Source organism: Hyaena hyaena, unplaced genomic scaffold (assembly GCF_003009895.1).
Source record: "Hyaena hyaena isolate Hyena2069 unplaced genomic scaffold, ASM300989v1 scaffold_155, whole genome shotgun sequence".
NCBI classification, from domain to species: Eukaryota; Metazoa; Chordata; class Mammalia; order Carnivora; family Hyaenidae; genus Hyaena; species Hyaena hyaena.
The window spans coordinates 2884176-2911068 of NW_024080787.1; the positions used below are offsets into that span (position 1 = coordinate 2884176).

A 26893-nucleotide genomic window follows, 5' to 3' on the forward strand; every position below is an offset into this window, starting at 1 on the left:
AGGCGGCCCTGGCCCAGAGTCCCAACCCAACAACTATGTTGAGTCACCTGCAGAACCAGGCCCCAGCTCGAAGCCAAGAGCTGCCCAGAGACCCTGGAACAACAGGCAGCTGCTGAGGACCTTCTGATTGTGCTGAACCCAGCTGTGCCGCTCAGCTCTAGAACCTCTGCCCCAGGACTGCATTCTCTGGCAAATTACACAAAACAAGTGGCCCTTTTAGCTGGAAGTCAACCTTGGGACTGGACAGTGGACCAGCAGTCCCTGAGCTGCCCTCAGCCACAGGGGCTGAGTCCACAGAGGTGGGGCCCAAAGTGTACCAGGCCAGCACTGGAAAGACATGATGCAACCAATTAAAGTCTGTTTATTTGTTTGTAATGAGACAAAAACACTACAATCTGTTCAACACTGGGCTGGACGCTGCAGTGATTGGGGGCAGGGTGGGAGGGGGCAGGGCAAGGCCTCTGAGTTCAATTATGAAAGTCCAAGGCAAAACCTTCCAGAAGACTCTGCCCTTACCCCTCCGGGCAGAAATAAAAATCACACAATCACCGTTGATTCAGATTACAGAGGACACTGAGCTGGGCCTCAGCATGAAGCCAAGGTCAGTGCATAGGCAGGGACCTCTCCCCAGGGAGGCACCGCCAGTCACGAGGTGGTAGAGGGAGGGAGTGTGCATCTCCTGCCCATGGTTTCTCCTCATCTCGAGGACCCCTCTCTACCTCGTGAGCCGAGGTGGCCCCGGACTGTGCAGTTCTGAGGGAAGGAGGCATGACTGCCCCAGAGGCCCCCTGGCCTGGCTGCTCCCCCTTCTTCTCTCAGGCCGGCACACTGCCGCCATGGCTCCATGACACTGCAGCCACGCCGGGCCTGGATCTGCCACCCTGTCTCCTCTGGAGAGCAGGGTCTGCGGCAAGCAGCTTTGGGGAATGGGGGTGAGGGTGACAGAAGCAAGCGATGTTTGCGCGCACCTCCTGGCGCTGACAGCCTCTCCTGTCTTTGCCCCGGGGCAGCAACCCCCCAGGGGGGCGGCTGAGGGACCACAAGGCACACAACAGCCCCCAGCCCCTAAGACCAGGTCCCACTCGACAGACATCTTTTCCGAGCTGCAGCTCGTGGACTTGGGGGACCTGTCCTCAGCCCAGCTCGCTGGGGCAGCCCCGTGCTCTCCGGGCCAGTATCAAGCCCCCAGCAGGAGGCCGCTGGAGGACCTGACCTCCCAGCTGAGCTGTGGGGAACCGCTGCATGATCTGGGCTCTCACGTCAGGTTCTGAGCCCCAGAGCTCTGTGCTTGGAGGAAAAGCCTCCCTGGCTCTGCTCACCATGCACCAGCCCTCCATGAAGACGCAGGGGCCGCTCCCTGAACCCCAGGCTTCTGTGAGCTGGTTTTGGACAAGGGTCTGGCATTCCCTTTATTTCATGCCCTCGTTGTTCCGATGCTCCTCTGTCTTTAGGGTCAGGTCTGTCCAAAACACTTGGGTTCTTCCCGTCCATCAGCTCATTCCGGCTCTGGAGAAAGGAACTGGAAGGAACAGGCATTGGAGGGGAAGGGGGCAGCAGAAGGAACAGACCACAGTGGATGCTGCCGCACCTCACCTGCCCAGTGGGGCCAGGGCACAGGCAGAGCCAGCAGTTTCCAGGGGTTACCAGAAAAGGAAGGAGAGCTGGAAGAGCCTGTGGGAAAAGAAGAGGGGAAAAGAAGAGGGGTGAAGGGCCCCAGGGAGAGGCCCTGCTCAAGCATGCACCGTCTGGCCTGGGGCCCCCAGCTCCCCTGGGTCTCCACACAGATCAGGGCACCGATGGGGATTCCAGCCCAGGTGGCCATGGAGCATGTGAATTGGCCCACACCACCCAACTACCCTGAGGATTATCTGTGGAAGGGGGTGTGCCTTGGAGTCCCCATAATTTTTTCTGGCTCTGTGGCCTCACAGGCCAGCTCTCTTGAGGCACAAACGGCACTCACGAGTTGCCGTGTATGAGCACAGCCCTGGTCACGAGGCCCCACCACCGGCTGCCGTTAGCGTGGACCGGGAAGCACGCCCATGACACAGAAGCACTGGACGCCCCTCAGAAGGGAAGCTGAGTGGTTGGGGGCGGAGGGGGTGGGGGGAGGGCCTGATCTTCCTTCTGGTACCTTTTCAATTATTTGAACCATGTGAACACATTCTCTTTTTTTAAACATAGTTCAGAAGTGAAAAGACGGAAGTCCTGGCCAAGGGTTCAAGGACTCTGCTTTCCCTCCTGAAGTTTCTGAAGTTAGTCAGACGACCTCAACTCTTGGTACTACTTCCCAACATCCTTGTGCAGTAGCTGCCCATTAAGGCCCTTCTGGTTTTGTTGCTGAAAGTAACACTGGCTTAGTGTCCTGGCGCCATCACCCCCTCATGCCACCGGGTTCCGCTCCCCCGTCCCCCCACCACGTGCTGCAGCATACCTGTCAGAGACCAGGCGTGCCCCGCAACGCTCTGCTCCGAGCCCGCGTAGCACCGGGCCTACAGCTGGGGCAGGCCGACGGGCCCGGCGAGCGGCCACCAGCTCCTCTGCAGAGGACAGAAGTCAGACGGCCGGGAAGGCGGGTTCTGAGGGGTGCCGAAGGGTGGGGCCTGACGGAGGCTGCCCAGCCGGCGTCACATGGTCCGGCTATACTCGATGCCACCCTTGGTGGAGATGCTGGACCATGGCAGGAAGCTGCAGAGCAGGCTGTGGGCCTGGCGGTAGATCCTGTGCGGGATGGAGCAGGGGCTCAGGTTCGCTAGTGCGGAGCCCAGGTGCTGAATGTAGTCCGTGCGGCTCCGTTAAGGAAGACGGACTCGCCCCGCATGCCCACGCGCCCCTGGCGGCACCGTCAGCAGGCCCACACGGTACCCTGCAGGGCTACATGCAGACGGAGCCATCCTGGAAGGAGACCAAAAGCCCACTAAGCCTCTACAGGGCGCTGGGAAGCCTTGTTAGCCAGAGGGGCTCCACTGTGCAAAGAAATGAAGGGTGGCACTGGGTCCAAGAGCACCTCCTAGGTGAGCAGACCTCAGGCACACAGAAAGGGAGGAGTGCCAAGGGGAGAGTCTGGGAGGAGAGCAAGCGTTGCCAGCTCACCCCCACACTCAGGCATCAGAACGGCAGGGCCCTGAGACAAAGAGGGGGTCACAGGGCCAACCTCCCGGACAGCCACAAGAGACCCGTCTTCACATTCACCGGGAGCCTGCAGGCCGGTGGGCCACGCTTCTCCCTCCTGTTTAGTTCTCCGTAAAGTGAGTAAACCCTCGCCTTGCTCATTTCATCCATCGCTTGCTGGCTCGTTCTCACACAGAGCATTCTGGAGCCACATCCTGGGACTATCACGAAGCCTCCAGCCCTCCCTCCTTCCTGTTCCAGCCCAGAGAGAGTGAAAAGAGGAGGGAGTGGTGTGTGGGAGGTGAAGGGGGGACACAGCTCTGGGTCACATGCCTCAGGAAAGGGAGGTCTGAACCTCAGGGCTGCAGACAGCCAGCAATCCTTTTCAGCTTATTTGTTTCCTCCCCTGCCGGCACACGGGACCCCTGATGGCAGGGACCTGCTGCTGTGTTGACAGTCGTATCTCCTGTGCACCTGGAAAAGGAGGCTCCTAATCGGTATTTGTTAGATGCATGGATCGCTGGCCAAGAGGGTTAAAGCCCACACATTGTGATGGGTGAAGTCTCAGAAACCCTGAGTGCCACCAGATCTACCCATAGCATGTCCTGGGAGCGTGGCCTCCTGAGTCGTGAAGGCAACGTGGCTCCATCCGGCGCATGGGCCGTGGCCCTGTGAGCCACCCTTATGGCTAGGGAGCCATATCCCTGACCCCTGAGAAGTAAAGGATATAGGATTGTCCAGGGAGGGTGGCCGCCATTGATGTAGAGGACGTAGGTGAAGCCATCTTTGAGGACCCCTCGGATGGAGTAATAATAGGGGAGATAGTGATGCTGCTTAAAGTCTCTGTTTTCGTAGAAGTTTATGGCTGTGTTATTGGTGGTGAGGACGTGCAGGTAGATGGCTTTGCAGTGGTCCTGGGCAGTGGTTGATATGTGGTCCTTTAAACTCTCGAGTAAAAGGGAACCTGCAGAAGAAGGGGCGACGGTCGCGCACGGCAGGGCAGGCAGGGAGCGGGAGGCAGAGATCTCCACAGATCCACAGAGATCTCTGCCACTGTATCACAAATGACTCCTATAATGCTCTGTAAAGGCCGTAGAATGCCACAGCCAGATGGGGCTCATTAGCTGCAGACTATGTGGCATCCGGAACCACAGATGGGGTCCGGCAGTTTCCTCACAGGGGCTGGGCCCGTGGCGGTGACTCACTAACCTTCCCGACAACACAAAGTGCAAACCCCAGTGCAGGGAAAGGTAGAATGGACAGGCCTGAGTCACCAAAGGAGGCTGCTGCCCGCTGGCCTGGGGCAGAGCAGAGGGCTTGGAGAGGGGCCTGGGGCGCAGCCCCCTGCACGTGGCGCACATCTGATAAATGGCAGCTGGGACTGGTTGTCAATTATGTTTTCTACTATTAATCAGCAATACCTCGTGACCTGACATAAACCGTGTGTGTGGCAAGAGGTGCCCATTCCTTGACAAGGATATCTGGGAGCGTTGTGAATCTGATCGAGTCAGATTTGGGGGGTGCCTGGGTGGCTCAGCTGGTTGAGCTTCTGACTTGGGCTGAGGTCATGATCTCGTGGTTCGGGAGTTCGAGCTCCGCACCAGGTTCTGCGCTGACATCACAGAGCTTGCTTCGGATTCTCTATCTCTCTGGTGCCAACCGCCCCCCCAACATACACTCTGCCCCTCTCTCAAAATAAATAAATAACTTTAAAAATAAAGGTTAGATTTGGGAAAGAAGGAATCACCCAGACGGCCTTTGCTCTTTGCATCTGGCAACTGGGTGCAAGGAGCACGGTGTGAAGGCCAACAGGGTGGAGGTGGGGTTGGGGGACCTGCTGGGAGGGGTGGGAGGCTGGAAATCCACGCAGGACAGGGGGACGAGGGACATTTACAGGCACATCACCAACACGCGGAAAAGGCCCGGACACAGTGGCCGGAGCACACGCCAGACCCCACAGGCATGGCCGTGCCTCACCGATGCCGTGCTTCCTGAACTCCTTCACCACTCCCAGACTCAGGATGTACGCAACCTGTGTGTCAACAGAGAAGTTGGACGCTAGAATATCTCCATCCTGAAAAAAAGTCAGAAATAAAACCAGATTAACCGCTGAGGCACCTAGTCCCGCTCCAGGTACATCCCACAAGCTGATTCTCCTGCCATGACCCCTGGCGGGGGGGTGGGGGGCAGACAGAGCAAAGATAACAGACAGCTTCCCCCCCCAACACACACACATGGAAACTAGAGGGTGCAGGGCTTTGTGGCGCACACAGCTAAACTGAGGACACACATGGGGCACCTAGGTGGCTCAGTCAGTTAAGCGTTCGGCTTGGGCTCAGGTCATATCTCACAGTTTGTGGGTTTGAGCCCCGCGTCGGGCTCTGTGCTGACAGCTTAGAGCCTGGAGCCTGCTTCAGATTCTGTGTCTCCCTCTCTCTCTGACCTTCCCCTGCTCATGCTGTCTCTCTCAGAAATAAATAAAAATCATTAAAAAAAATTTTTTTAATTGAGGACATACACAAAAAGCTGCTCCTCGGGGACATGTGGGGGTGGCAGACCCACAGGGTGCGAGATCACAGCGGTAACAAGGGAGCAACTGTGGGGCGTGGGCACATACCGGGCACTCGGGACAAGACAGCTGGACAAGGTCTGAAAAGGTTTGTCTCAAAGATCCTATGCCGCCCCCCCAGGTGGTCTCTGAGTAAAGGGGATGGGGGCTTGAGTGGCCCCCAGCACCTCACGCGGCCCCCACCAGGCAGAGCGAGACACGGCACGCCACCCATGCGTGCTCCGTGGTTCCGGGGACAGCATTTTGGGCCGGGAGAGTCATGAATCTGACCATCGTGCAAGACGAACTGGAAGCAAAAAGCTCAGGAGGAAGCTGGGATGGAAAGTCACTCCTAACATAAACTACCTTGGCCAGAATCTAATTACGAGCAAGACGGGGTCTGCTCGAGTGGGTCAGGTCTGTAGAAGCGAGATGTCCCTCTTGTACTTTTAAAGAAGCCTGAAGCTGAACACAGAGAACCAGTGCCGGCTGTCAGTGGGTTCCTTCCTGTCCTTGGAGTAAATACCCACGTGGTAAACACTACTCAGTAGCAAAGGTGACCAAAACTATTAGGTACAATCTTGACCCAAGACAACCACGTGGAACAATGTGTCTGTGCTGTGGCCTTGCACTTTACATTCAGAGTAGACCTTGTGGACGCAGGGCCCACAGACCCCAGGAGTTCTTTGATAGATCAGGGAGGGGTCGGTAAAGCTGGATGAAAAGAAATTCTCTATGTTCACTAATCTCTAACTGAAAGTGAGCGTGTCATTTAAGCAGCCACAGCAGAGGTAGCGGTTCCTGTGACACTGCTGCCAGTACAAGTCACAGATCCATCTGGAGCCCCCGACAACTCCGGGGATTCTCAGGGCATCATTTACACCTGGCCCTACTTTGACATGACAGCCATTATGAGGTCTGTGGTTAGGTGCTTTGTTTAATGCATGGGTAACTATGCCACGTACACCCCCGAGTCTCACGCTTGGTCTGGGCTCCCAGGACAAAGGGTCACAGAGCAGGCCACGTGGTTCAGTCACAAGCCCCCACAGGCCCAGTCAGCGACGGGGACCACCAGCTCCTCATCACACATACTCACCTCCTTGTGTATCTTGGTCCTACTTTTTATTTCAGCTACTATCATTCCCACGATGGCGCCCCGGTAGGTGGCGGCAAGGGAAAAGAACTTCTTGTTAGAGGTGATATCACGATACCATGAGTCTGGGTACCTGAGGGGGAGGACCAGGTCAGGTGAACACGCTGATGCCAGGCTTCCCACAGTGGAACCATGGGGGACCCGGGGCTGCTCTGCCCACTGCTCCACGGCTGAGAAGGAATCTGTCCACCACTCAGTGTACACCAAATGGTCTTCTTAAAGCAGTAATCTGTCTAGACGGCAGTGGGGATTTCTCACAGGAAAAATTATTTCACCATCCTCACGTAAGAGATGAGAGAGGAAAAACCTCCGATGACATTCTCTCCACGACAGCAGGACACGGAGGGGCAGCTGGAGGACTTATGACTGATGGCCCCTGATGGCCCTCAGACACTGGGGTCATTACCAAGAATTCTAAAAGCCATTTTCAAGACTGAGAGTGTGGGCCAAGTTCATAGCTGAATAGCATCTGAGTTCACTGCACCTCCCTGGGCAGTGATGGGGACAAGTCCTCAAGGGCAGAGTGTGGCCAGGGTTGCTGGGGGCTGTTCACCAAGACCCCCACCCAGGGGAGCAGGAAAGAGAACATTTAGTGCAAAGGCCCTGGAGGCAGTAATGAAAGGCAGGCTGGGCTGCGCAGCCAGGAGACACGGTCGGGAGGGCTGACAGGTATGTGCATTCATTTTTTAACCTGGGACAGAACAGGTTACCCTGAGATGCCTTTCTTGAGGCCCAGAGCTGGAGAAGGGTGTCATGCCCTCGCGGTGACACAGCGGAGAGGCCACTGACCACCACTGGCAGGTTCTATGAGACCAAAGCATCGCCCACACCCCTCCCCTGGTCCTCCACCCACTGTCAACCTCTGACCCCAGAGAGCTCGGCTGGCATGGCAGCCAGGAAGGACAAGGAGCTGCCACCACACAGCCCACAGGCCTGCAGCTCGCTCCACCATCTTTAGAACCTGGGGCTTTGGGTGCAGAAGCTATAAGGAGAGGCAGGCAGGCAGGGCACCTAAAGAGGCAGATACTCCAGGGGTACCTGGGGGCTCAGTCAGTTGAGCGTCTGACTTTGGCTCAGGTCATGATCTCACAGTTCACAAGTTTAAGCCTAGCATCGGGCTCTGTGCTGACAGCTCAGAGCCTGGAGCCTGCTTTAGACTCTGTGTCTCCCTCTCTCTCTCTCTGTCCCTTCCCCTCTCTCTGTCCCTTCCCTACTCGCTCTCTCTCTCAAAAATAAACATTTAAAAAATTGGGGGGGAAAAAAAAGAGGCAGATACTCCAACCCAGCGTGGCTCCACTTGGTGCAGAGTCTGACCCATGCAAGGGACTGCGGGGTGCAAGGAAGGCGCCCCCGTGACCCCTGAAGCCGCTGCACCCACACCCCTAGAAGGCTGGGTCTCACCCTTCCCCTCCTTCCCTGCCCGCAGCCGACGACACAAGCTGTCAGAGGGCAGGACTAATGGAAATGCGGGATCTAGTTCATTTTTATTTTTACAAAGTTTTTTTTTTTTAAATGATAAATCGTTGCGATGAGAACGCAGGACTTACTCTCATCACAGCTTCCCTCACGTGACACGCAGCAGTGCGCACACTGTACATTAACCCCTGGCACTTACCTATCCTCCAGCCGGAAGCCTGTCAAAGTCAAAGTCTGCACCTTTTTCTCCCACTACAACAGCGGCACAAGCACATTACAGGCTCATCACCTCCCCCAAACCGCTGAAAACACCCACTACGTGCGTTTTGACCTCAGAAGCTTTTATCCTGTCCAGCGGGGATACATGCTGTTTTCTAGTCTAGTGTTTTCACTTTTAGCTCATTTAAAAAAACAACAACAACAACAAGCCCTATCAACAAGTGTACCTCTTCCGCAGGTGTTTTCCCTGCTGAGTAACACTGCACTTGTGGCCACAGACCCCGGCGTGTTACGACACTTAAGCGGCTTCTCCGTTTTCTGCATCATCAGCGGCACCGCACTCAACGTCTTTTCGGCTAAAGATTCTCAGTAAAGCCTAGCGCGGAACTCTTCGCACAAGGGACACAGCGAGGTGGAGAGAGCCTGATGGCAGGCTGGGCCTGAGGCCTGGGGTCCAGCGACAGGCAAGGAGACCCTGGGCCACCACGGCCTTCGCAGCAAGTCTTTGGGCTTGGGCGCTGGCATGTGCGTGTCCCCCTGCCCGCTCCCCACCCCGACCCTCTGCAGCCGGGGGCGGCGGGCGCCACTGGACTTACTCGATGGGGAACCAGTCGCCGCAGAGATGCTTCACAGTGTCTATGTCATCGTGGCAGAGGAGGCGCAGGCTGACCTCGCTGAGGGCACTGGACGGCACCACTTCTGTCATTCACACCTGCAGGGCAGGAGGCAGCAGCGTCAGGAGGGCGGCCCAGCCTCACCTGTCACCCATGTTATTTCCTCCTCTTCCTGCTCACCTGTGAGGTAGCAAGACAGGAAAACTAGTCCCATCCCCTGTGGGGGCGGATGTCTTAACTGCACAGAGTACTTCTGTCCCTCACAACAGTCTGCACAGGCGTCAGGCGCTCCCAGGTTGCAGACCAGGACCCCGAGTGCCCCACGCCTGCCAGCTTCTCCCCTGGCTCCTCTGCAGTGACACCTACACCCCCCCAGCCGTTGCTGTGTCTCCACTGCAGAGAGCTCACAGGCCCCTCTGGGGCAGCCTGGGCTGGATTTCCAGAGGGAAGTGGTGCTTGCTGGCCCGGTGGTTTCCCCTCCCCTCCCCAGCAGACAAAGACTCTGGGCAGGAAGAAAGCCTGTGAGGTACACTGAAGTTCAGATCAGGGGTCATGAGCTGCTAATAACTCTTTGTTTTTCTAAGTATTTTATTTATTTATTAAAATTTTTTTAAAGTTTATTTATTTTGAGAGACAGCTCATGTTCCCAAGTGGGGTAGGGACAGAGAGAGAGAATCCCAAGTAGGCTCTACACTGTCAGCACAGAGCCCGACGCAGGGCTCGATCTCAGGACCTTTGAGATCATGACCTGAACCTAAATCAAGAGTCAGACACTAACTGACTGAGCTACTGAGGTGCCCCTATTGCTTTTATAAAGGATCTTTCATTCTTATTCTTAAAAAGTTGTTTTTAAGTAACCTCCTCTACACCCAATGTGGGGCTTGAACTCACAACCCTGTGATTAAGACCTGAGCTGAGATCAAGTCAGATGCTTCACTGACTGAGCCACACAGGCACCTTTAAAAGAAAAAATTTTTTAAGTAATCTCCACACCCAACATGGCACTTGAACCCACAACCCTGAGATGAAGAGTCACATGTGCTTCACTGACTAAACCAGCCTGGCACATTCCTAACAACTCTTTTAAAAAATCAGGAAAGGGACGCCTGGGTGACTTAGTCAGTTAAGTATCGACTTTGGCTCAGGTCATGATCTCACGGTTTATGAGTTCCAGCCACACGTCAGGCTCTGTGCTGACAGCTCAGAGCCTGGAGCCTGCTTCCAATTCTGTGTGCCCCTGTCTCTGCGCCTCCTACACTCACACTCTGTCTCTCTCTCTCTCAAAAATAACTAAAACATTAAAAAAATATATGTTTAAATCAGGAAATATGTTCAGTCCAGGCTGCTGATGAAGTGGCCTCTTTGGGTCAGTTAACAGAGGCAGGTAGGAAGACTGGATTCTGACAAAGCGCCTGCTGGATTTCCAGGATTTACTGACTGCTCAGAAAAAGCCTATCCCATCAACCCAGGTTCAGCAGCCCCACGTCCCCCGGTGACAGAGCCCAGACTGTAACCACGATATGGAAACACTGATCACTCAGGGTTCTGCCTAAAACGCCGGACCTGAACCCAGCACACAGGCTTCAGTTCAATGCCACCACAACACCTAACAAACACAGAATGAGGGGCATCCTACAAGACAACTGGCTGGTCTCTTCAAGAGATCAGTGTGATTTTAAAAAAGAGAGAGAGAGAGAGAGAGAGAGAGAGAGAGAGAGAGAGGCGCCTGGGTGGCTCAGTTGTTTAAGCGTCTGACTTTGGCTCAGGTCATGATCTCCCGGTCCATGGGCTCGAGCCCCGCATAGGTGTCTGTGCGGACAGCTAACTCAGAGCCTGGAGCCTGCTTCCGATTCTGTGTCTCCCCCTCTGTCTCCCCCTCCCCTGCTCACGCTGTGTGTGTGTGTCGGTATCTCAGAAATAAACAAAACATTAAAAAAAAATTTTTTTTAAAGAAAAGAAAACTAAAAATAGACTAAAAGAGACAAAGACAAGGAGACCTACCACCAAATGCAAAGTATAAATCCCCACTGGAAAGGAAGAACAAATATAACCTTCTGGGAAAATACAGACAGGAGCTGGCGAGCAGATGGCATTATGCAGCTGCTCTTGGCTGTCTCGGACATGAAAGGGTGTAATTACCTAGGAGGTCCTGGGAGATGCACACTGAAATTCGCTGGATCGAGGCATCGTGAGGTTGAAACTAACTTTAAATGGTTCAAGAGTTCCAGCCACTTAGGAGGCAAACATGACAGTGCTATTAACTGCTGGATCCAGGCGGCAGGTAAGAGACAACGCAGGAACTTACTGCCCACACATTCAGTTTCTCTCCATGTTCCACCCTTTTCACATAAGTGTTGGAGGTGACGGGACCCCAGAGAAGACAGTCGTTCCCTACTGGCCCGAACGGACCCTGTGAGTGTGCACCAGCATAGTCCCGATGATGCCCAAAGCTCTGAAGGTCCCGGATGTTCAGCCCTCGACACTAAGCCAGCCCAAGTAAGGGCCTGCAACAATCCTCCAAGGCACCTGCTCCTGTTGCCCTGATACTGTTAGCGCCCGGTTCCCATGAGACTTTAGGTGTTCCTGTGAGGGTCCCCACGAAGGACATGTCCTAATGTGCCAGCCGCCAGGGCTGGAACCCACTGCCAGGCTTGACCACTGGGATGGTGGGGACGCTGCTCACTCTCTAAGCCCTGGCCACGTAAGCCCAGCATGCTCCGCTCAGCAGTATGGGCTCCTCCAAAGGCCGGCCATGGGACCAGGTGCGGCTGGGCAGTCAGGCCAAGCGCCAGCCAAGGGCTGGTGGAGGGCAGGAGCTCCTCAGGCTGGGTGACGGCTGGTGCGGGGGGTGGTCTCCGGGGCTGGAGGGGGCAGAGGTACTGCAGGAACGCTGTAGCTCCGTGGCCACACTGAGTCCCATCTTCCCAGCACCCGCCAGACTCCCAGGGGTGGGGACCATGTCACCCGACGCATCCCTCACAGAGCACTATCTCAAGAGTTGAAAGGAGGGGAGACTTGCTCCCTCCTCCTCACTCCCCATCTTCACCCAGTGCCTGCACACTGCCCATGTGGGGTCTGCAAGGAGGGGGCCCCTCCTCTGGCCCTCCCGGCACCACCAGGTGCCCTCACCCAAGGCTCTGAGGGGGGACAGAATGGGAAGCTCATTGGGACAAGAGTTGGTCCCGACTTGAGGCCTGGTGGACCCTGATAGGTCATGGGTCAGGCAGCAGCCAAGGTAGCACCTGTACCTTAGAAAGTGGCATCTACGGCCGGACTCTGCTGGAGAAGACCTGTCACTCAAAAAGGGACAGAGCTGGTCTCTGGATACAAGATCTTGATGGAGTCCCCAGAGCTAAGCTGACCCAAACAAAAGCCTCCTTCCAGGCAGGGCACAAACAGCCATCTGTGCTGATGAAACAAGGCACAGAGCGTCACCACAGCTAATGTGGAAGGCCTGCTGGGATGAGGCAGCCCCAGCTGCCGGGCGGCACGTGTCTGAGTTCTCTGGGCCAAACGCAAAACAAAACCAGAACACCGGACACCCGGACGCCTGGCTGGTTGCGTTGGTAAGGCACGCTACCCTGGATCTCAGGGCCGTGAGTTCAAGCCTCACACTGAGAATGGAGCCCACTTAGAACAAAACAAACAAACAAATAAAAACCAAACCAATACAGCAACCAAACAACAAAAAATATCCTGAGACTAAGCAAATCTGACCTTCCCACGTTGCTTGTTTTTTTTCTTTCTTGGAATGCACCTGTAGAAACCAAACCCTGTCCAGCCTGATCTCCGGGTCCACTGTGTGGACCCTAAGCAACAGGGCCATTCCAGTGCTCAGCTCTGCCTGTGGCCGTCCGCTCCAGCACCATCTCCAACGGTATCCAGGATGCAGCCTGTGGCCCAGAACGCTGCAGTGTGACCCAATGGATCTCATGCCTCTTAAGCAGCCAGCTTCCTCTAGGGAAATATACCGGTCAACCAAAAACAGCAAGTCCTGAGCTTTATGAGTCACCCTTGTCCAAAATATACCCTAGCAGTCACTAGATAGGATACGGTTCCCCAGCCATCCCAAGCAAAGGGCGGTTTTGTCCCAAAGAACATGAGTGTATGGGCTCGAGGGGTCCGCCTGCCAACAGCAGAATGGATCTCAGCATGTCACAGGCAGGTACAAAGTGCCACTCCTCTGCAGATTTCTGCACAGCCCCCAACGCGAGGGTAACTCTCCCTTCTCCCACCAAAGGGATGGATTCGGACATTGAGCCTGGACTTGTCTCTGGCGTGGCCTAAGCTAGCCAGTCTGAGTCCCCTCTAAAATGGAGAAGGTGAGGCCCCACAGGGCAGGGCTGATGCTGGAATGAGCCACTGATGGCAAAGGGCTGGGCACTGAAGAGGAAGTGCCCATCAACGTGGGCTGCTGGTGACTGCCAGCTGCTAACTAGCACAGTCTGGGCCGGTCCAGAGACATTCTCTAGACATTTAACATCCATGGCCTAAGTAGCTTTGCTGATTCCTAACTTAGTGGCTCTCAGCTTCTGGTTCACTGTTGGAGGCACCACACCAGTTCAGGCTCACCTAAACTGGCAAGAGGCTTTACCCGCGGCCCCCTCACCCCCCCATTCCCCTAGGTGGATTCTGCATCCCTACAGTTTACCTCTGACACTTTACTTTTTTAATATTATTTATGTTTATTTATTTTTGAGAAGAGGGAGGGGCAGAGAGAGAGGGAGCCACAGAAACTAAAGCAGACTCCAGGCTATGAGCTGTCAGCACAGAGCCAGATGAGGGGCTCGAACCCACAAACTGCGAGATCATGACCTGAGTCGAAGTCGTATGCTTAACCAACTGAGCCACCCAGGCGCCCCTACCTCTGACACTTTAAAAAAAATAGTTCTCCAGGGGCACCTGGGTGGCTTAGTTGGTTGAGCGTCCGACTTTCGCTTAGGTCATGATCTCGCGGTTCGTGGGTTCGAGCCCCGCGTCGGGCTCTGTGCTGACTGCCAGCTCGGAGCCTGGAGCCTGTTTCGGAGTCTGTGACTCCCTCTCTCTCTGACCCTCCCCTGCTCACGCTGTCTCTCTCTCTCCTAGAAATAAATAAAACATTTAAAAAAAAAAAATAGTTCTCTGGCACAACACACACACACACAATCTTTAAAAGCAACAACTGAAGGTGTCATTAACCTTGTTAAGGTATGAGAATAGTGTTGTATAGCAAATGTCCATATTCATTTTTTAAAAATTTTTAAATACTTATTTTTGAGAGAGAAAGAAACAGAGCATGAGTGGGGGAGGGGCAGAGAGAGAGGGAGACACAGAATCTGAAGCAGGCTCCAGGCTCTGAGCTGTCAGCACAGAGCCCAACACGGGGCTTGAATGCACAAATTGTGACATCATGACCTGAGCCAAAGTAGGGCATTTAACCGACTGAACCACCCAGGCATCCCAAAAATGTCCATATTCTTTAAGAGATGCACACTGAATATGCAGAGGCAAAATGACAGAATGTCCTGTAACTTATTTTAGTTGGAGGAGAGCGGCTAAATGTTAGTAACTGTTGAACTGGATGAAAGTATGTGAATGTTCGAAAATGTTCCTAATTAAAGAAACAACCAACCCACCCAACTTTTCCACAGAGGCTGAGTTTCAGATATAGAAGGCAGCTATGCCAGGTGTCTGATTTAAACACCCCTGGCATCTGGAAAGCAGCGCCACACACCACAGCAACTCATGCCGCCTCTGTGCACCTCTGCACCGGAAGAGTGGGTTCTCAAACCATGGATCCCAGGTGGGTGTGGCCGCTGGTTCAGAGGGCTATGGGCTCCATGAATACTGCTGAGGACCCAAGTTAATCAGCCGTCAAACTCCACTGATGTCTTAAAGAGCGACAGGACCCTGGGGCGCCTGGGTGGCTCAGTCGGTTGAGCGTCCAACTTCAGCCCAGATCACGATCTCATGGTTCATGGGTTCAAGGCCCGCGTTGGGCTCTGCACTGACTGCCAGCTCAGAGCCTGGAGCCTGCTTCAAATTCTGTGTCTCCCTCTCTCTCTGACCCTCCCCTGATCACACTGTCTCTCTCTCTCTCAGAAATAAATTAAAAAAAAAAAAAAAAAAAAAAGAGCGAAAGGACACTTACCATGTCCCAGCACACAGGGCACTATTTTAGGAGCTGGCCTGAAGGTGCCCAAGATGCTAAACATGTACCACAGGGCCAGTTCAGGGCAACGTCCTTCCCCTTCCCCTTACGGCCAAGAAAACTGGGAAGTGCAGGAAGCCCTTGCCAAAACCTCTGGGTCACAGGTCAACAACCCCACATCATCCAAGGCCAAGGCCAAGCCCTGTCCTTCAGTGCAGTCTTTCCAGAGAAGGCTCCTGAGACAAGGGGTTCCCCCTCTCCTTGCTGCAATAATCTTTGGGGAAAATCCTGGTGGACAAACCCCAGCACATCACCAGCTGCCAATCCAAGTGGCCAAACAGGATGATCTATAAATATCAACACCCCAGCAAGGACACAATCCCTCCTCTAAACTGAGCAAAGGAGGGATGGTGAGTGGGAGTCCACTATGGAATCACCGGAAAACAGCCCTAACGTGGAAGCAACAAGAACATCTGTCAATGGATGACTGCAGCAACAAAATGTGGTCTGTCCACAAAGGGGATGGTGACACTGACCCCGGCTACAACATGGATGAATGCTGAAAACATGACGCCAAGTGGAAGCCAGACACAAAAGGCCACATATCTTAGGATTCTAGTTACAGGAAACGTCTAGAACAGGCAAATCCAGAGAGACAGGAAGTAGAAGTGTTGTTGCGGAGGCTGGTGGGACTGGAGGGTGGTGGCTACAAGGGTGCGGTTTCTTTCAGGAGCAGTGAAAATGTCCTGAAGCCAAATGTGATGGATACACAGCTCTGTGAATGGTACACTCCCAGCAGGTAAACTGAACATGTGGATTACATCTCAATCAAGCTGTTCAAAACAAAACCAAACTAATCCTGACAGTGAATGTTACAGTCTTTCTGAAGATAGTCACAGTAGATTCTGGTGACAATCAGAAGCTTTCCAGCCTGCAAGTCAAACTGCAGGGACTCTGCCACCCATCTGTGCCAGCCCTGGTAGGGTGGGGGACCCCTGGGGAGACAAAGCTGAAGATCAGGGAGCCTGGCAGGAGACACAGACGGCGAAGAACCACCAGCCCGCCAAGCCCAACCTGGTAGCTTACTTCTGATTTGGGCCAATCCTAATTATTTCGTACTGGAAGGAAAAATATCTGTCATTGCACAAGAAGTGATCAAAGGAAGCGCGCGAGTCTCAGCCAAGAATGTCTGTGCTGTCTATGAGTTTCCACAGAGTAGCAGCCTAAATGCTTTTGAGACAGGAAATATCACACACCTCATTCCACCCCTCCACTGAGAAATCAACACAAACCACAAATCACCAGATGAATCTAAAAATCAACCTTCAGCTCCAATGTTTGGCCTGTGCCAAGCAAGTTCACGTCCTCTTTCCAGGAATAGTCTAGACAATTCATCTGTCTCGGGCTCGAGCCACCCTGAGGAACAGGGTGCTGTGACTGCCTGCCTGCACTGTGCTCCTGGTCCACGCAAACGTGCTCCAAGCTCTCACAGAAAGGAGGTGCAGGACAGGACGTGGACGGCGCCACCCACCAGCCCCTCCAGCACAGCGGACGGAATGAGCAGAGCAAGTGGCATCAGCCGCCCGCGGTTGGGGTCCGGATGGCCACAGATGAGCAGGGGCACCCGAGCGGTACAGTAAATGCTAGAAAGCCAGGAGTGGACTTGTCAGGTTGCCTGCAGCAGGGGAGCTGGGAGGCTGGGGGCAAGTCACTTCCTGAGGGGACAGGATGTGCTCTTTCTAGGTGGCCGTGGTGGTTACACACACAGACTCGCATATATACACACACGTTGAAACCCATCAGGTGTATTCTGTTGTATGTGTACTGAACTTTGACAGAGCTGATTTTTAAAGATTTGTAATTTTTTTTGGGGGGGAGGATGGTTCTGAGAGAGAGAGCGTGAGCCAGGGAGGGTCAGAAAGAGAGGGAGATACAGAATCCAAAGCAGCCTCCAGGCTCTGAGCTGTCAGCACAGAGCCTGACGTGGGGCTCAAACCCACGAACCGTGAGATCATGACCTGAGACGAAGTCAGACACTTAACCAACTGAGCCACGCAGGGGCCCCTGATTTTAAGAGTTTTAAAACTCCTCTACCCTGAGGCCTGATAGCAAAGGGCGACATCCACAATAAACGAGCATCTCATGTCCTGGGATTTGTAAATCTTTCCCTAGTATCCTTGGGACAAGGCTTTTAACCGAAGTGGCAGGATCTGTTCCCTGTATGACGTTCAAGAAAAACACGGGGCTTCAAGACACACGGCCAGTTGTGGATTCTCACACCCCTGTTAAAAGTACTTCCACGTTTGTTTGTTTTTACTTTTTTAATGTTTTATTTTATTTCAGAGAGAGAGACAGAGAGACAGAGGGACAGAGCATGAGCAGGGGAGGATCAGAGAGAGAGGGAGACACAGAATCGGAAACAGGCTCCAGGCTCTGAGCTAGCTGTCAGCACAGAGCCCGACGCGGGGCTTGAACCCACAAACCATGAGATTAGGGCCTGAGCCGAAGTCGGATGCCCAACCGACTGAGGCACCCAGGCACCCCAGTACTTCCATGTTTTCAAACCCCTTGATTTAAAAATAGAAACAAGTCACTTTTAACTAGGGGAAAATGCAGCATTTACAGTGCCTAGCGTTCCCGGCCCAACTGACTGCGGGTGGAGGAAAGGACAGGAAGGCAGTGAAACGGAGAACACGGCGTGCTGTGTCTGACAGGCGGGAACGGAGTCGGACAGGTTTAGAGATGGCGGCAGTGCATGCAAGATGCTGGGGTGGCAAGTGACTGGTTCACAAAAGGGGAGGGGGCCAGGGGACTCACCTCTGGCACCTGAAGGAACCCTCACTTTTTCATCCAGAATCTTCTACCATGTGCCAGTCTCCTACTGCTACGGGCTACTCTTAGGGCTCATGGGACGAGGATCCTGCTGATTCTCAAGAGAACAGGGGCCGCGGGTAAAGCCAGAGCAGACGCCCTGGAGTTCAGCGTACAAGGCCCCAGCAGCTTCCCCTCTCTGGAATCAACAGCCTCTCAGGAATCTCCTCCCTAAAGCCTCTAAAGCTCACAACTTGGTCCATCCCTCTTCTGAACTCTCAGTTCCCTTCACCCATGACCAGGTACCACCCTGGTCTTTCCCGGAACTCCAGGCATCTTCTCAAGTGAGGCTTAAGGAAAACTAGCACGTGCTCGCCCATGGCACAAGCACTCCACACCGGGCTGTCAGGAACGTGAAATTCTACAGATGCCACGTTTACTGGCTTGAAACACCTAACTGTCAGGAACTCAAAGCTCTCACCTTTAGGATGGATGGAAGACAAAAGGAAACTAAGTCAGGGACGATACAGGACCCTGTCTTGCAGCACATCAGTAAAATGGGCTATAGGGTTCAAAGGCGCCCCGAGGGGCACAGGGAGCATCCTTCATAGCCAGCTGCTCACACGGGCTGCTCCACAGCAGGCTGGGCTCCTTCCAAAACCTCAGTGCAGAAGCAACATGAATAATTTACAAAGTGACGCAAACAGCCACCTAGCGCTCTGGTTCCAAACAGCCTCCCTCTTAGAAGCCACCTCCTCACGCTCTCAGGGGAGCCTGTAATTCTCACATACAGTTATCTTCATATGAAAAGTGATGATATGGGAGGTTCCACTTGTAGGACATTCTAAAACCAGCTAAAGGAATCAATGGTGACAGAAGTCAGAAAGTGGACGGGATGGGGGATGCTGGAAAGGGGCAGAAGGCAACTAGCCGGGGGGAAGGTGACATTCCATGTCTCCTTCGATGGTCGTCAAACACACAGCTCTGCTAAGATCTGAGCAGGGGGCTGCACATTAACTATATGGCAACAGTAAACATTACCATCAGGTACCAAGGTGTCTGCCAGGGGCCGGAGGACTTGGTGTACCTGCATTCAACAGCTGGGCCCTCCTCCAGATTCTTGAGGGTGAGAAGATGAAGACAAAGCCCTCTGTCAGGTTCAGAGAAGACCTTGCATTTTGGAGCTTTGCTCTTAGGGTTTTTTCTTATGTTTGTTTATTTTTGCGAGCAAGAGAGCGAGAGAGCTGGGTAGGGGCAGAAAGAGAGAGGGAGACACAGAATCTGAAACAGGATTCAGGCTCTGAGCTGTCAACACAGAGGCCAATGAGGGGCTTGAACTCACAAAAATCGTGAGATCATGACCTGAGCCGAAGTCAGACACGACACTTAACCGACTGAGCCACCCAGGTGCTCCTGCTCTTTAGTTTTACTTTGTGCCTCAAGACAACATAGATCGTATTTGTTTTAAATTTATTATTCCATTTTATTTTACCTCATGTCCAGATGTGGAGGGCATATGCTCAGACCACCTGAGCCCCCTGGGAAGGCTTCTGGGCTAATGTTGCTCAAGACAGTCAGAGAGAACCCTCGGGCTGTTCCAAGGGTCTGCAACACAGCAGCTGGGCCAGCGAATTTCCACACAGGGGGCGGTGGGCAGGCAGCTGAAGGACTATTTGCCTTTTGTGGCCCTACTTGGTCAGTGTCACAACCAGAGAACAGAAGCCCAGGTCTGGGGTGAGACAATGATGAAGAGGTAGATCAGACAAGACTATGAGCTGGGGGAAAAGGGGACACTGGAACTGGCGGCCACAGATGTGGAGCCATGAGCAGACCCTGGGGTCACCTCGCCGGAGAACTCCAGACGTGTTTCATCTTCCCAGAATAGAAAATGAGGGTGGAGACGAGCCTCCACTGCTACATCGCACATGCGCGCTGAAGACCATCAGAGCTCAAGGCCGAGCAACAGGGCAAAGGATGTGGCCGGGGAAGCAGCGCTTTTGCCCGGTGGCTTTTTAAGCTGGGATGGTGGCAGGAGGCCACCTGACAAGGTGACAAGGTGCCTCCAGAATTCCCAGTTCAGACCCAGTGAGTGGTCAACTGGTTTGGTTTAACAACAAAACCACCTATAAATACCACATTTTTAGGGGGAATGCAAATCAAAGGGTAACGAAATATATGTATTTAACCTGCATTCTTTTTTTTTTTTTTTTTAAGTTTACTGACGTTGAGAGAGACAGAGCATGGTGGGGGGAGGGGAGGGCAGAGAGCGAGACGGGGCAAGGGGTATGGGGAGATCCCAAGCAGGCTCCGTGCTGTCTGCTCAGAGCCTGACACGGGGCTCAAACTCACAAAACTGTGAGATCCTAACCTGAGATGAAATCAATAGTCAGACACTTAATGGACTGAACCACCCGGGTGCCCCTAATCTGCATTCTTGACTATCACCCAGGACGAGACCCTGTCTAAGGCTCAAACCCAACCAAGAGTGTGTGTCGTTCCACACGCCATCAGCAGCCCTCTGCACTGCTGGGGGCAGTGGTAACACAGACCCACGAGGTGGCCTGGTGGCTGCTGACTTTGAAAGGAAAAAGGCCTGCAGTGGGGGAGTCGGGTTTCGGAAACCCTGACCAGCCCCTCCGCCTGCCCCCAGCAACCGGGCCTCCCTGCCCTCCTTCCCCGTCTCCATCTCTGCCGGGTTCGTTGTTATACAGGGTTTTTAATCCCCGCTTCTCTGGCTTTGCATTTAGGATCCTCCAGAATCACAGAGATGTTAATTATGAAAGTGGGTCAAATTTGGTATAAATTAGCACTTGATCATGAGGTTAACTTATTATTTTTAAAAAGTAACTCAACCTCCTGTCAGCACTGGCCTCTGGAATTATGGCAGATGTCTGTATTCCACACCACTCACTTCTGTATTATTTGAGCTTTTTTTCCCTTTTTTAATGAGCTTGAGTTATTTTTAATTTCAAGAAAAAAAACCTATCAGGTGGTATATGAAAATTATGAATACGTTTTTATTAAAAGTGTCTCATGGGCTATTTTTAATTGGCAACAACTTGGAAGTTTTACAGTGTCTCTTCATATTATAAGTAGAATGATTACCCATTTTGCTCCAAAATAATCTCTCTTAGTGCCAACTTTTAAACCCCAGGCCCTTGAACTAGCAGGGCATTTTGTTCACCAGTACTAGAAACAAATGTTCTAGCAGCAGATTAGAGCTGTCAGAGAGCAGAGAACGTCGTTGTGGATGAGGACGTTAAACAGAGTTATAAACATATTTAAAGGGTGCGCCTGTCACTTTTAAAAAAACTACTTTAGTGATGATATAAATTCCAACTTAAAATTTAAGCTTTAGATGACTATTTTTTTATGTTTTTTCTTTAAATTTTTTTTTTTAACTTATTTCTGAGAGAGAGAGGGACAGCGTGAGCAGGGGAGGGTCAGACAGAGAGGGAGACACAGAATCTGAAACAGGCTCCAGGCTCTGAGCTAGCTATCAGCACAGAGCCCGACGCGGGGCTCGAACCCATGAACCGTGAGATCATGACCTAAGCCAAAGTCGGACACTTAACCGACTGAGCCACCCAGACACCCCTTTAGATGACTATTTTTAAAACGGTTAAAAAAAAAAATTCCCAGGGCACCTGGCTGGCTCAGTCAGTGGAGCGTGCAGCTCTTGATCTCAGGGTCATGAGTTTGAGTCCCACACTGGGCATGGGGCTTACTTAAAACAAAATGAAAATGATTCCCCTATGTACCTCACCGTTTCTGGTGTTTCCTACAAGACAATGATTCTGCCCCCAACCCACGCCCCCCACCCTTGGAGAGGGCTTGGCTGGTAAGGAACCAAGGGGTGTTACGGCGTGGTGTGTAAACAGGTACATTTATGTCATGACCATTTATCAGGCAGTATGCTTTTCTACAGGCACACTTCAATGAAGGTGTTAAAAATGGGAGGCCAGAAGGGAAACAAAGTACTGTAATCTGAATCTAAGAATAGAAAGAGCAGGGGCTCTCTGACCAGCAAGCCCTAGTGAAGAGTTCAAAGAGGGTCAGAAGTGGTTCCACACAGAAACAGGTTTGAAATAAGTATACAACAGCCTCCCAAGAACACAACAGAGAAGATGTAAGTACTGCTGCACTAACATTTCCCGGTTCCCAATTCTTTTCAGTACCTAAAGGACAATTACCCACAGGCTATTTTATATAATGAAACTGCTTTCTTCTCAGTTATTTTCAAGACGGGCTCAAATTTCAATACGTTGCTGCCCAAAGAGATCTTATTTCAGGAATTCAGGAAACAATAAGAAGAACAGGATTTGATTTTTAACAAGAGTAACTATTCAACAAGAAATAAGACTGGTAGAATTTCTTTCTTTAAAACGCTTTGTTACAGATGACAAAATACTTTCTGTGGTCTTCCTGTGGAAGCAGCGGGAACAAAGACTTTCTCAGATCGTTGTAGTGTGTCCCCTTCTACAACCACCTCCTCTGCGTCTTTACGACTGCGAATCTGTGTTTACAAGGTTTGCTTCTCGCATCAGTACACAAAATGCCACAGTATTCTGAAGCCACAAGGTTAAAAGCTGGCACTAAGAGTCCATTTTTGGGCAAAATAGGTAATCATTCTTAAAATCTGAAGAGACATTTAAAAATCTCTATGCTGTCGGGGCTCCCGGGTGGCTCAGTCGGTTGAGCATCCAACTTCGGCTCAAGTCATGATTTCACAGTTCGTGGGTTCGAGCCCCACGTCGGGCTCTGTGCTGACAGCTAGCTCAGAGCCTAGAGCCTATCTTTGGATTCTGTGTCTCCCTCTTTGTCCCTCTCCTGCTCACGCTGTCTCTCCCTCTCAGAAATACATTAAAAAAACAAAAAAAAAAATCTCTACACTGTCATAGGTGGCTTCGCCCCCTCCCTGCCACATGGGCCCTCCCTGTGCAGGGAGTCCATCTCCCGTGAAGAGATGAGGAGTCTGAGATGCTGACAGGACAGAACCAGGGAGTGCCCCCCCCCCCCCCCCCGTTGCTCCTTCTCTACCTGACCATCTATCTCAGCTCAGTGCTGTGGCCACCTTGGGTGACTGTTACATGCCTCCTGGCCTCCCCGGCATCCAGGCTCCAGTGGGCTCTGGTTCGACTGTTGACCTGGACCCCCACGTCACTTCCTGCAGAAAGCCCTGGCTCCCTGTTCACACCTCCTTCCTATCATTCCACAAGCACTGAGCAAATGCTTTAAGGTTCATACCAGAATGCTAACCTACCACATGCTCACTGGGTTTTCCAATGCATGAGTCTCTCTTTAATCAGCCGTGTGAGACAGCTGGGCTTCAGCTAATCCTGAACTGGCCTGTCAGCTAGCTCCTATCAAAGGTCACGTTAATAAAGAACGAGATTTAGAGGGACGCCTGGGTGGCTCAGTCAGTTAAGCACCCACTTCGGCTCAGGTCATGATCTCATGGTTCATGGGTTCGAGCCCCGCGATGGGCTCTGTGCTGACAGCTAGCTCAAAGCCTGAAGCCTGCTTTGGATTCTGTGTCTCCCTCTCTCTCTGACCCTCCCCTGCTCGCTCGCACTCTCTCTCTCTCTCTCTCTCAGAAATAAATAAGTAACATTAAAAAACATTAAAAAGAAAAAAAGAATGAGATTTAGGGAAGAAGGCCCGCTCCTGGCATTATCCAGGACATTTACGAATATTTGCTGGGGGGGAAAAATCAGCATTTGAACTCAGCCAGAAAAAGGTCCAGCATCATTTTGCAGGTGGGCATTTACTTGAAAGCAACGTGCATGGACATAAGCAAGACCAGCTTTGACACAGAGTGTACAGCCCAAGCTCTTTCTGCAAACAAAGGAAAGAGATGGAAAAATGATGAAGGCTTTATGGATTCCTTCCAGAAACAGATGTCGAGGGAAGATGATGCAGGTAAACGTAAACATGGAGCCACCACTTCAGAGAAGACACTGCCTGGTAGGCAGCCAGCTTTCTAGTCAGGTAGGAGAGCCGTCATCAAGAGCTGAGACCTGTGGACTATTTCAGCAATGAAAGGCATGGGCCACCCTAAATGTAGAGCTCTGAGGACTCTACACTGTCCTACCACTGGCGGCTGCAGTGTAAGCGTGCTGTGTCCCTTTAAACACACCTCAGATCGCTAGGAACCAAAATGCTGCTAATTGTACACTGAGGCTCAGGCAGTCTCAGGGCCGAGTACCCAGACAGCAATGACAGCACCACCTCGTAAGTATCTTTTATCTCTCAAATCTCTTAGCATCCAGGAATTTTCTTACATCCCAGGTGGAGGCATGCTGTTGCTAAGCAACTGCAGGTCAAATCTGAAGTCTGTGAGTGGGTCTGACTAACATAAACAGGTGACAAAGTCACTGCAACTTAACAACCAGGAGAGGAAAAAGCTACCCACAGACCTTTTAAAAACACGTCAGTACTTTTTAGGGGCGCCTGGGTGGCTCAGCCAGCTGAATGTCTGACTCTTGATTTCGGCTCAGGTCATGATCCCAGGGTTGAGCAATCAAACCCTGTGTCAGATTCTGTGCTGAATGTAAAGCACATTCTCTCTCTCTCTCTCTCTCTCTCTCCCCCCCCCCTCCACCACTCTCCCCACTCATGTGCTCCCTCCCAAAAATAAAAATTAAAAAAAAACATGTCTATACTTTTTATTCTGGCCTGCCAACACTACACCACGCTTAGATTTAGTTTTGTACAGGTTTGAACTGTCTGCATAGACTCCTAGGGTGTCTGCAAGCTCAGGAAGATGGAATTGCAGCAAAGCACAGACCAACGGAGAAGGTGCTCACGCACGCTGCGTTTTCAAAGGCCGATCTGCACACTGATTCTGACGGGTACAAATCCTAAAACAAGGTAAGCGAAGACCATTGTGCTCGGCCATGACGGATCTGTCCAACTGGAAAGATGGCTGGGACTTATATTTCAGCAACCCTTAAGTTTCGCTAGTGTGTAATCCCGTCTCTTCTAAACTTAAGGCAATTCAGAGATTTTCCTGAGAAAATTTGTTTTTGCCCCAGCCCCTTTTAGTTCAATGCTGCTCAAGACTCCTTCCTGCCTCGCAGGCCAAACAAGTAACTTCTCACACTTCTCTCTGCATCACAAGATGCCACAGGGATTGTGGTATTTCCGTAGATGACCCAGGATTCCAGAACTTTCCTGGATCACTCCGTTCATCATTATAACTAGAGATTTTCCCCTTCAGCTCTCTGGTGAAACTTCTGCAACCTGCAATGTTCTCTCCAGTTCCGACATTCCCATTAACTGCCACCAGGGAACACAGGGAGCTACTGTGTGGGGCTGTCATCCTCTTCCATCAGGACAAATGACTAACAAAATCTTATGGCTCAGGACTTGGCAGAATGAAACAGATCAATGAAGCCGCCAAAGCCCACGTTTGTTGCAGGGTAACTCCAGGCCCTGGGCTCGGTCCCCTGCGGGGCACACAGATAACGTGCGTGCGGTCAGTGGTCCAAAGAAGGCCCACAGCCTCCCTCACGATTTCCCCACGGGGCCACATCACAGGGGCTACAGCCCCCCACGCTTCCTTGAGTAGTGCCTGATGTGGTGGAGAAGGTCAGAGCAGTCCTAGGATTGGCGTGCCGGTCGGAAGAAATCGATTTGTCTTAAAAACAAAAGACAAAGCTGAGGACGAAAAGAGTCGGGAGACGACGAAGACAGAGCCCCAAGCTTCCGAGAGTTGAAAAGAGGGCAACCAAGTCAGCAAAAAACTACAATCCGTGCAACAAGTACCAAAGCGAAAGTAGGGTCAGGCTAGGCGGCGGCAAACCGCGGAACCGTGAAAAACCCAGGCGCTTCACCAGGAGGGAGACCTGGCGGGTAAGGAGAGGCAGTCCGCCCCGTGGTCCCAAATTTCCCTCCCAACTCGTCTAGGGGCCTGGCCCGGAGGCGCCCAGGGAAATGGGGCTGGGGGGCATGCGAAGAAGCGCGCTAGGGACCCTGCGGGCCCTCCTTATCCCGGGCCGGCGCGAGCCCCGTGGGACCCTCGGCACCCCGAGGGGACGCCTGGGCACCCAGCGGCGTGAGTGCGCCGCGACCGTCCCAAGCCCCGCCGCGGCCGACTGGGGCCCCCGCCTCCCCGGGCCGGCTCCCCAACTCGCCCGCCACCCCGTGCGCGCTGCCTCCTCCTCCCTCACGACCCCTGCCTCTGGCGGGGCCCAGCGCTCTCACCGGAGGCCCGAGCCTGGGGCCCTCACCTCTGACGGGAGCCGGCGGCCGCGGACGCCGTCGTGGGGCTCAGCGCATCCTCGGATCGCAGGCAGCCTAAAAGTGGGGCCGCGCGGAGCCCGCAACGAGTTATGTAACCGGCAGGGGCCGCAGCCGCGACGGAGGCGGCGGCCCGAGGCACTTCCGCCTCCCGCGCCGGGCCGGCGACTCAGGCTGGAAGCCCATTGGCCACCGGCGCCCACGTGGCGGCGCCACCGCCCGACGACGACGACGATGACGACGACGCCTGAAGCCGCCGCCGCCATCTTAGGAGCGGGCAGGCTTCCCGTGAGGCCTGGCGCCGGCGCAGGCGCCGCCGAAGCTGGCTACAACCTGAGCGCCCCCGACGTCCCCGGCGTGGCGCAACTCTGGTGGGAGCTGGCCTGCTCGGGCCTTTGGGGGCCGACGGAGCACCCCGCGCACACACACCCGAGCTCTGGAGACTAGGATTGCTCTCTGCCCGGCAGTCCTGGGCTAACGCTCCCCTCGGTTGGGCTTGAGGCTCGGGCTTTTCCGGCGCCTGGCGGCGCGTCGAGCCAGGGAAGCATGGATGCCCGGACCCTACCGGCCGGCATTTAGCTCCCTGCCTGGCGACACGGCCTGCAGCCAGCCTGTCTCTTCACAAAGGCTGTTGTTGAGAACTGTCGCCG

The 26893-nt window shown here is 53.2% G+C and overlaps 1 protein-coding gene across 2 annotated transcripts; it reads right to left on the reverse strand.

The window, feature by feature from the left end:
- Positions 1–338: 338 nt before the first annotated feature.
- On the reverse strand, positions 339–26401 carry NAA60 (N-alpha-acetyltransferase 60, NatF catalytic subunit). 2 transcript variants are annotated; one of them, XM_039239302.1, is made up of 7 exons: positions 26234–26401; positions 9041–9156; positions 6753–6882; positions 5086–5182; positions 3838–4072; positions 2432–2781; positions 339–1671 (listed from the first exon to the last, which is right to left on the reverse strand). In XM_039239302.1, exons 2-6 carry the CDS (start codon positions 9148–9150, stop codon positions 2625–2627), a joined length of 729 nt encoding a protein of 242 aa, XP_039095233.1. In that variant the 5' UTR covers positions 9151–9156; positions 26234–26401; the 3' UTR covers positions 339–1671; positions 2432–2624. The 2 variants fall into 2 exon arrangements, with proteins under 2 accessions (XP_039095233.1, XP_039095234.1); XM_039239303.1 differs by having other exon boundaries at positions 26208–26401.
- Positions 26402–26893: the final 492 nt, after the last annotated feature.

Excerpts from the sequence above, each read along its gene's own strand:
- NAA60 (XM_039239302.1), bottom strand. The coding sequence starts at position 9,150 with ATGACAGAAGTGGTGCCGTCCAGTGCCCTCAGCGAGGTCAGCCTGCGC. Across the intron at positions 5,183-6,752 it reads GGACCAAGATACACAAGGAG|GATGGAGATATTCTAGCGTC; the intron begins GTGAGTATGTGT and ends ACTTTTTTTCAG. Across the intron at positions 4,073-5,085 it reads GTTCAGGAAGCACGGCATCG|GTTCCCTTTTACTCGAGAGT; the intron begins GTGAGGCACGGC and ends CTTCTTCTGCAG.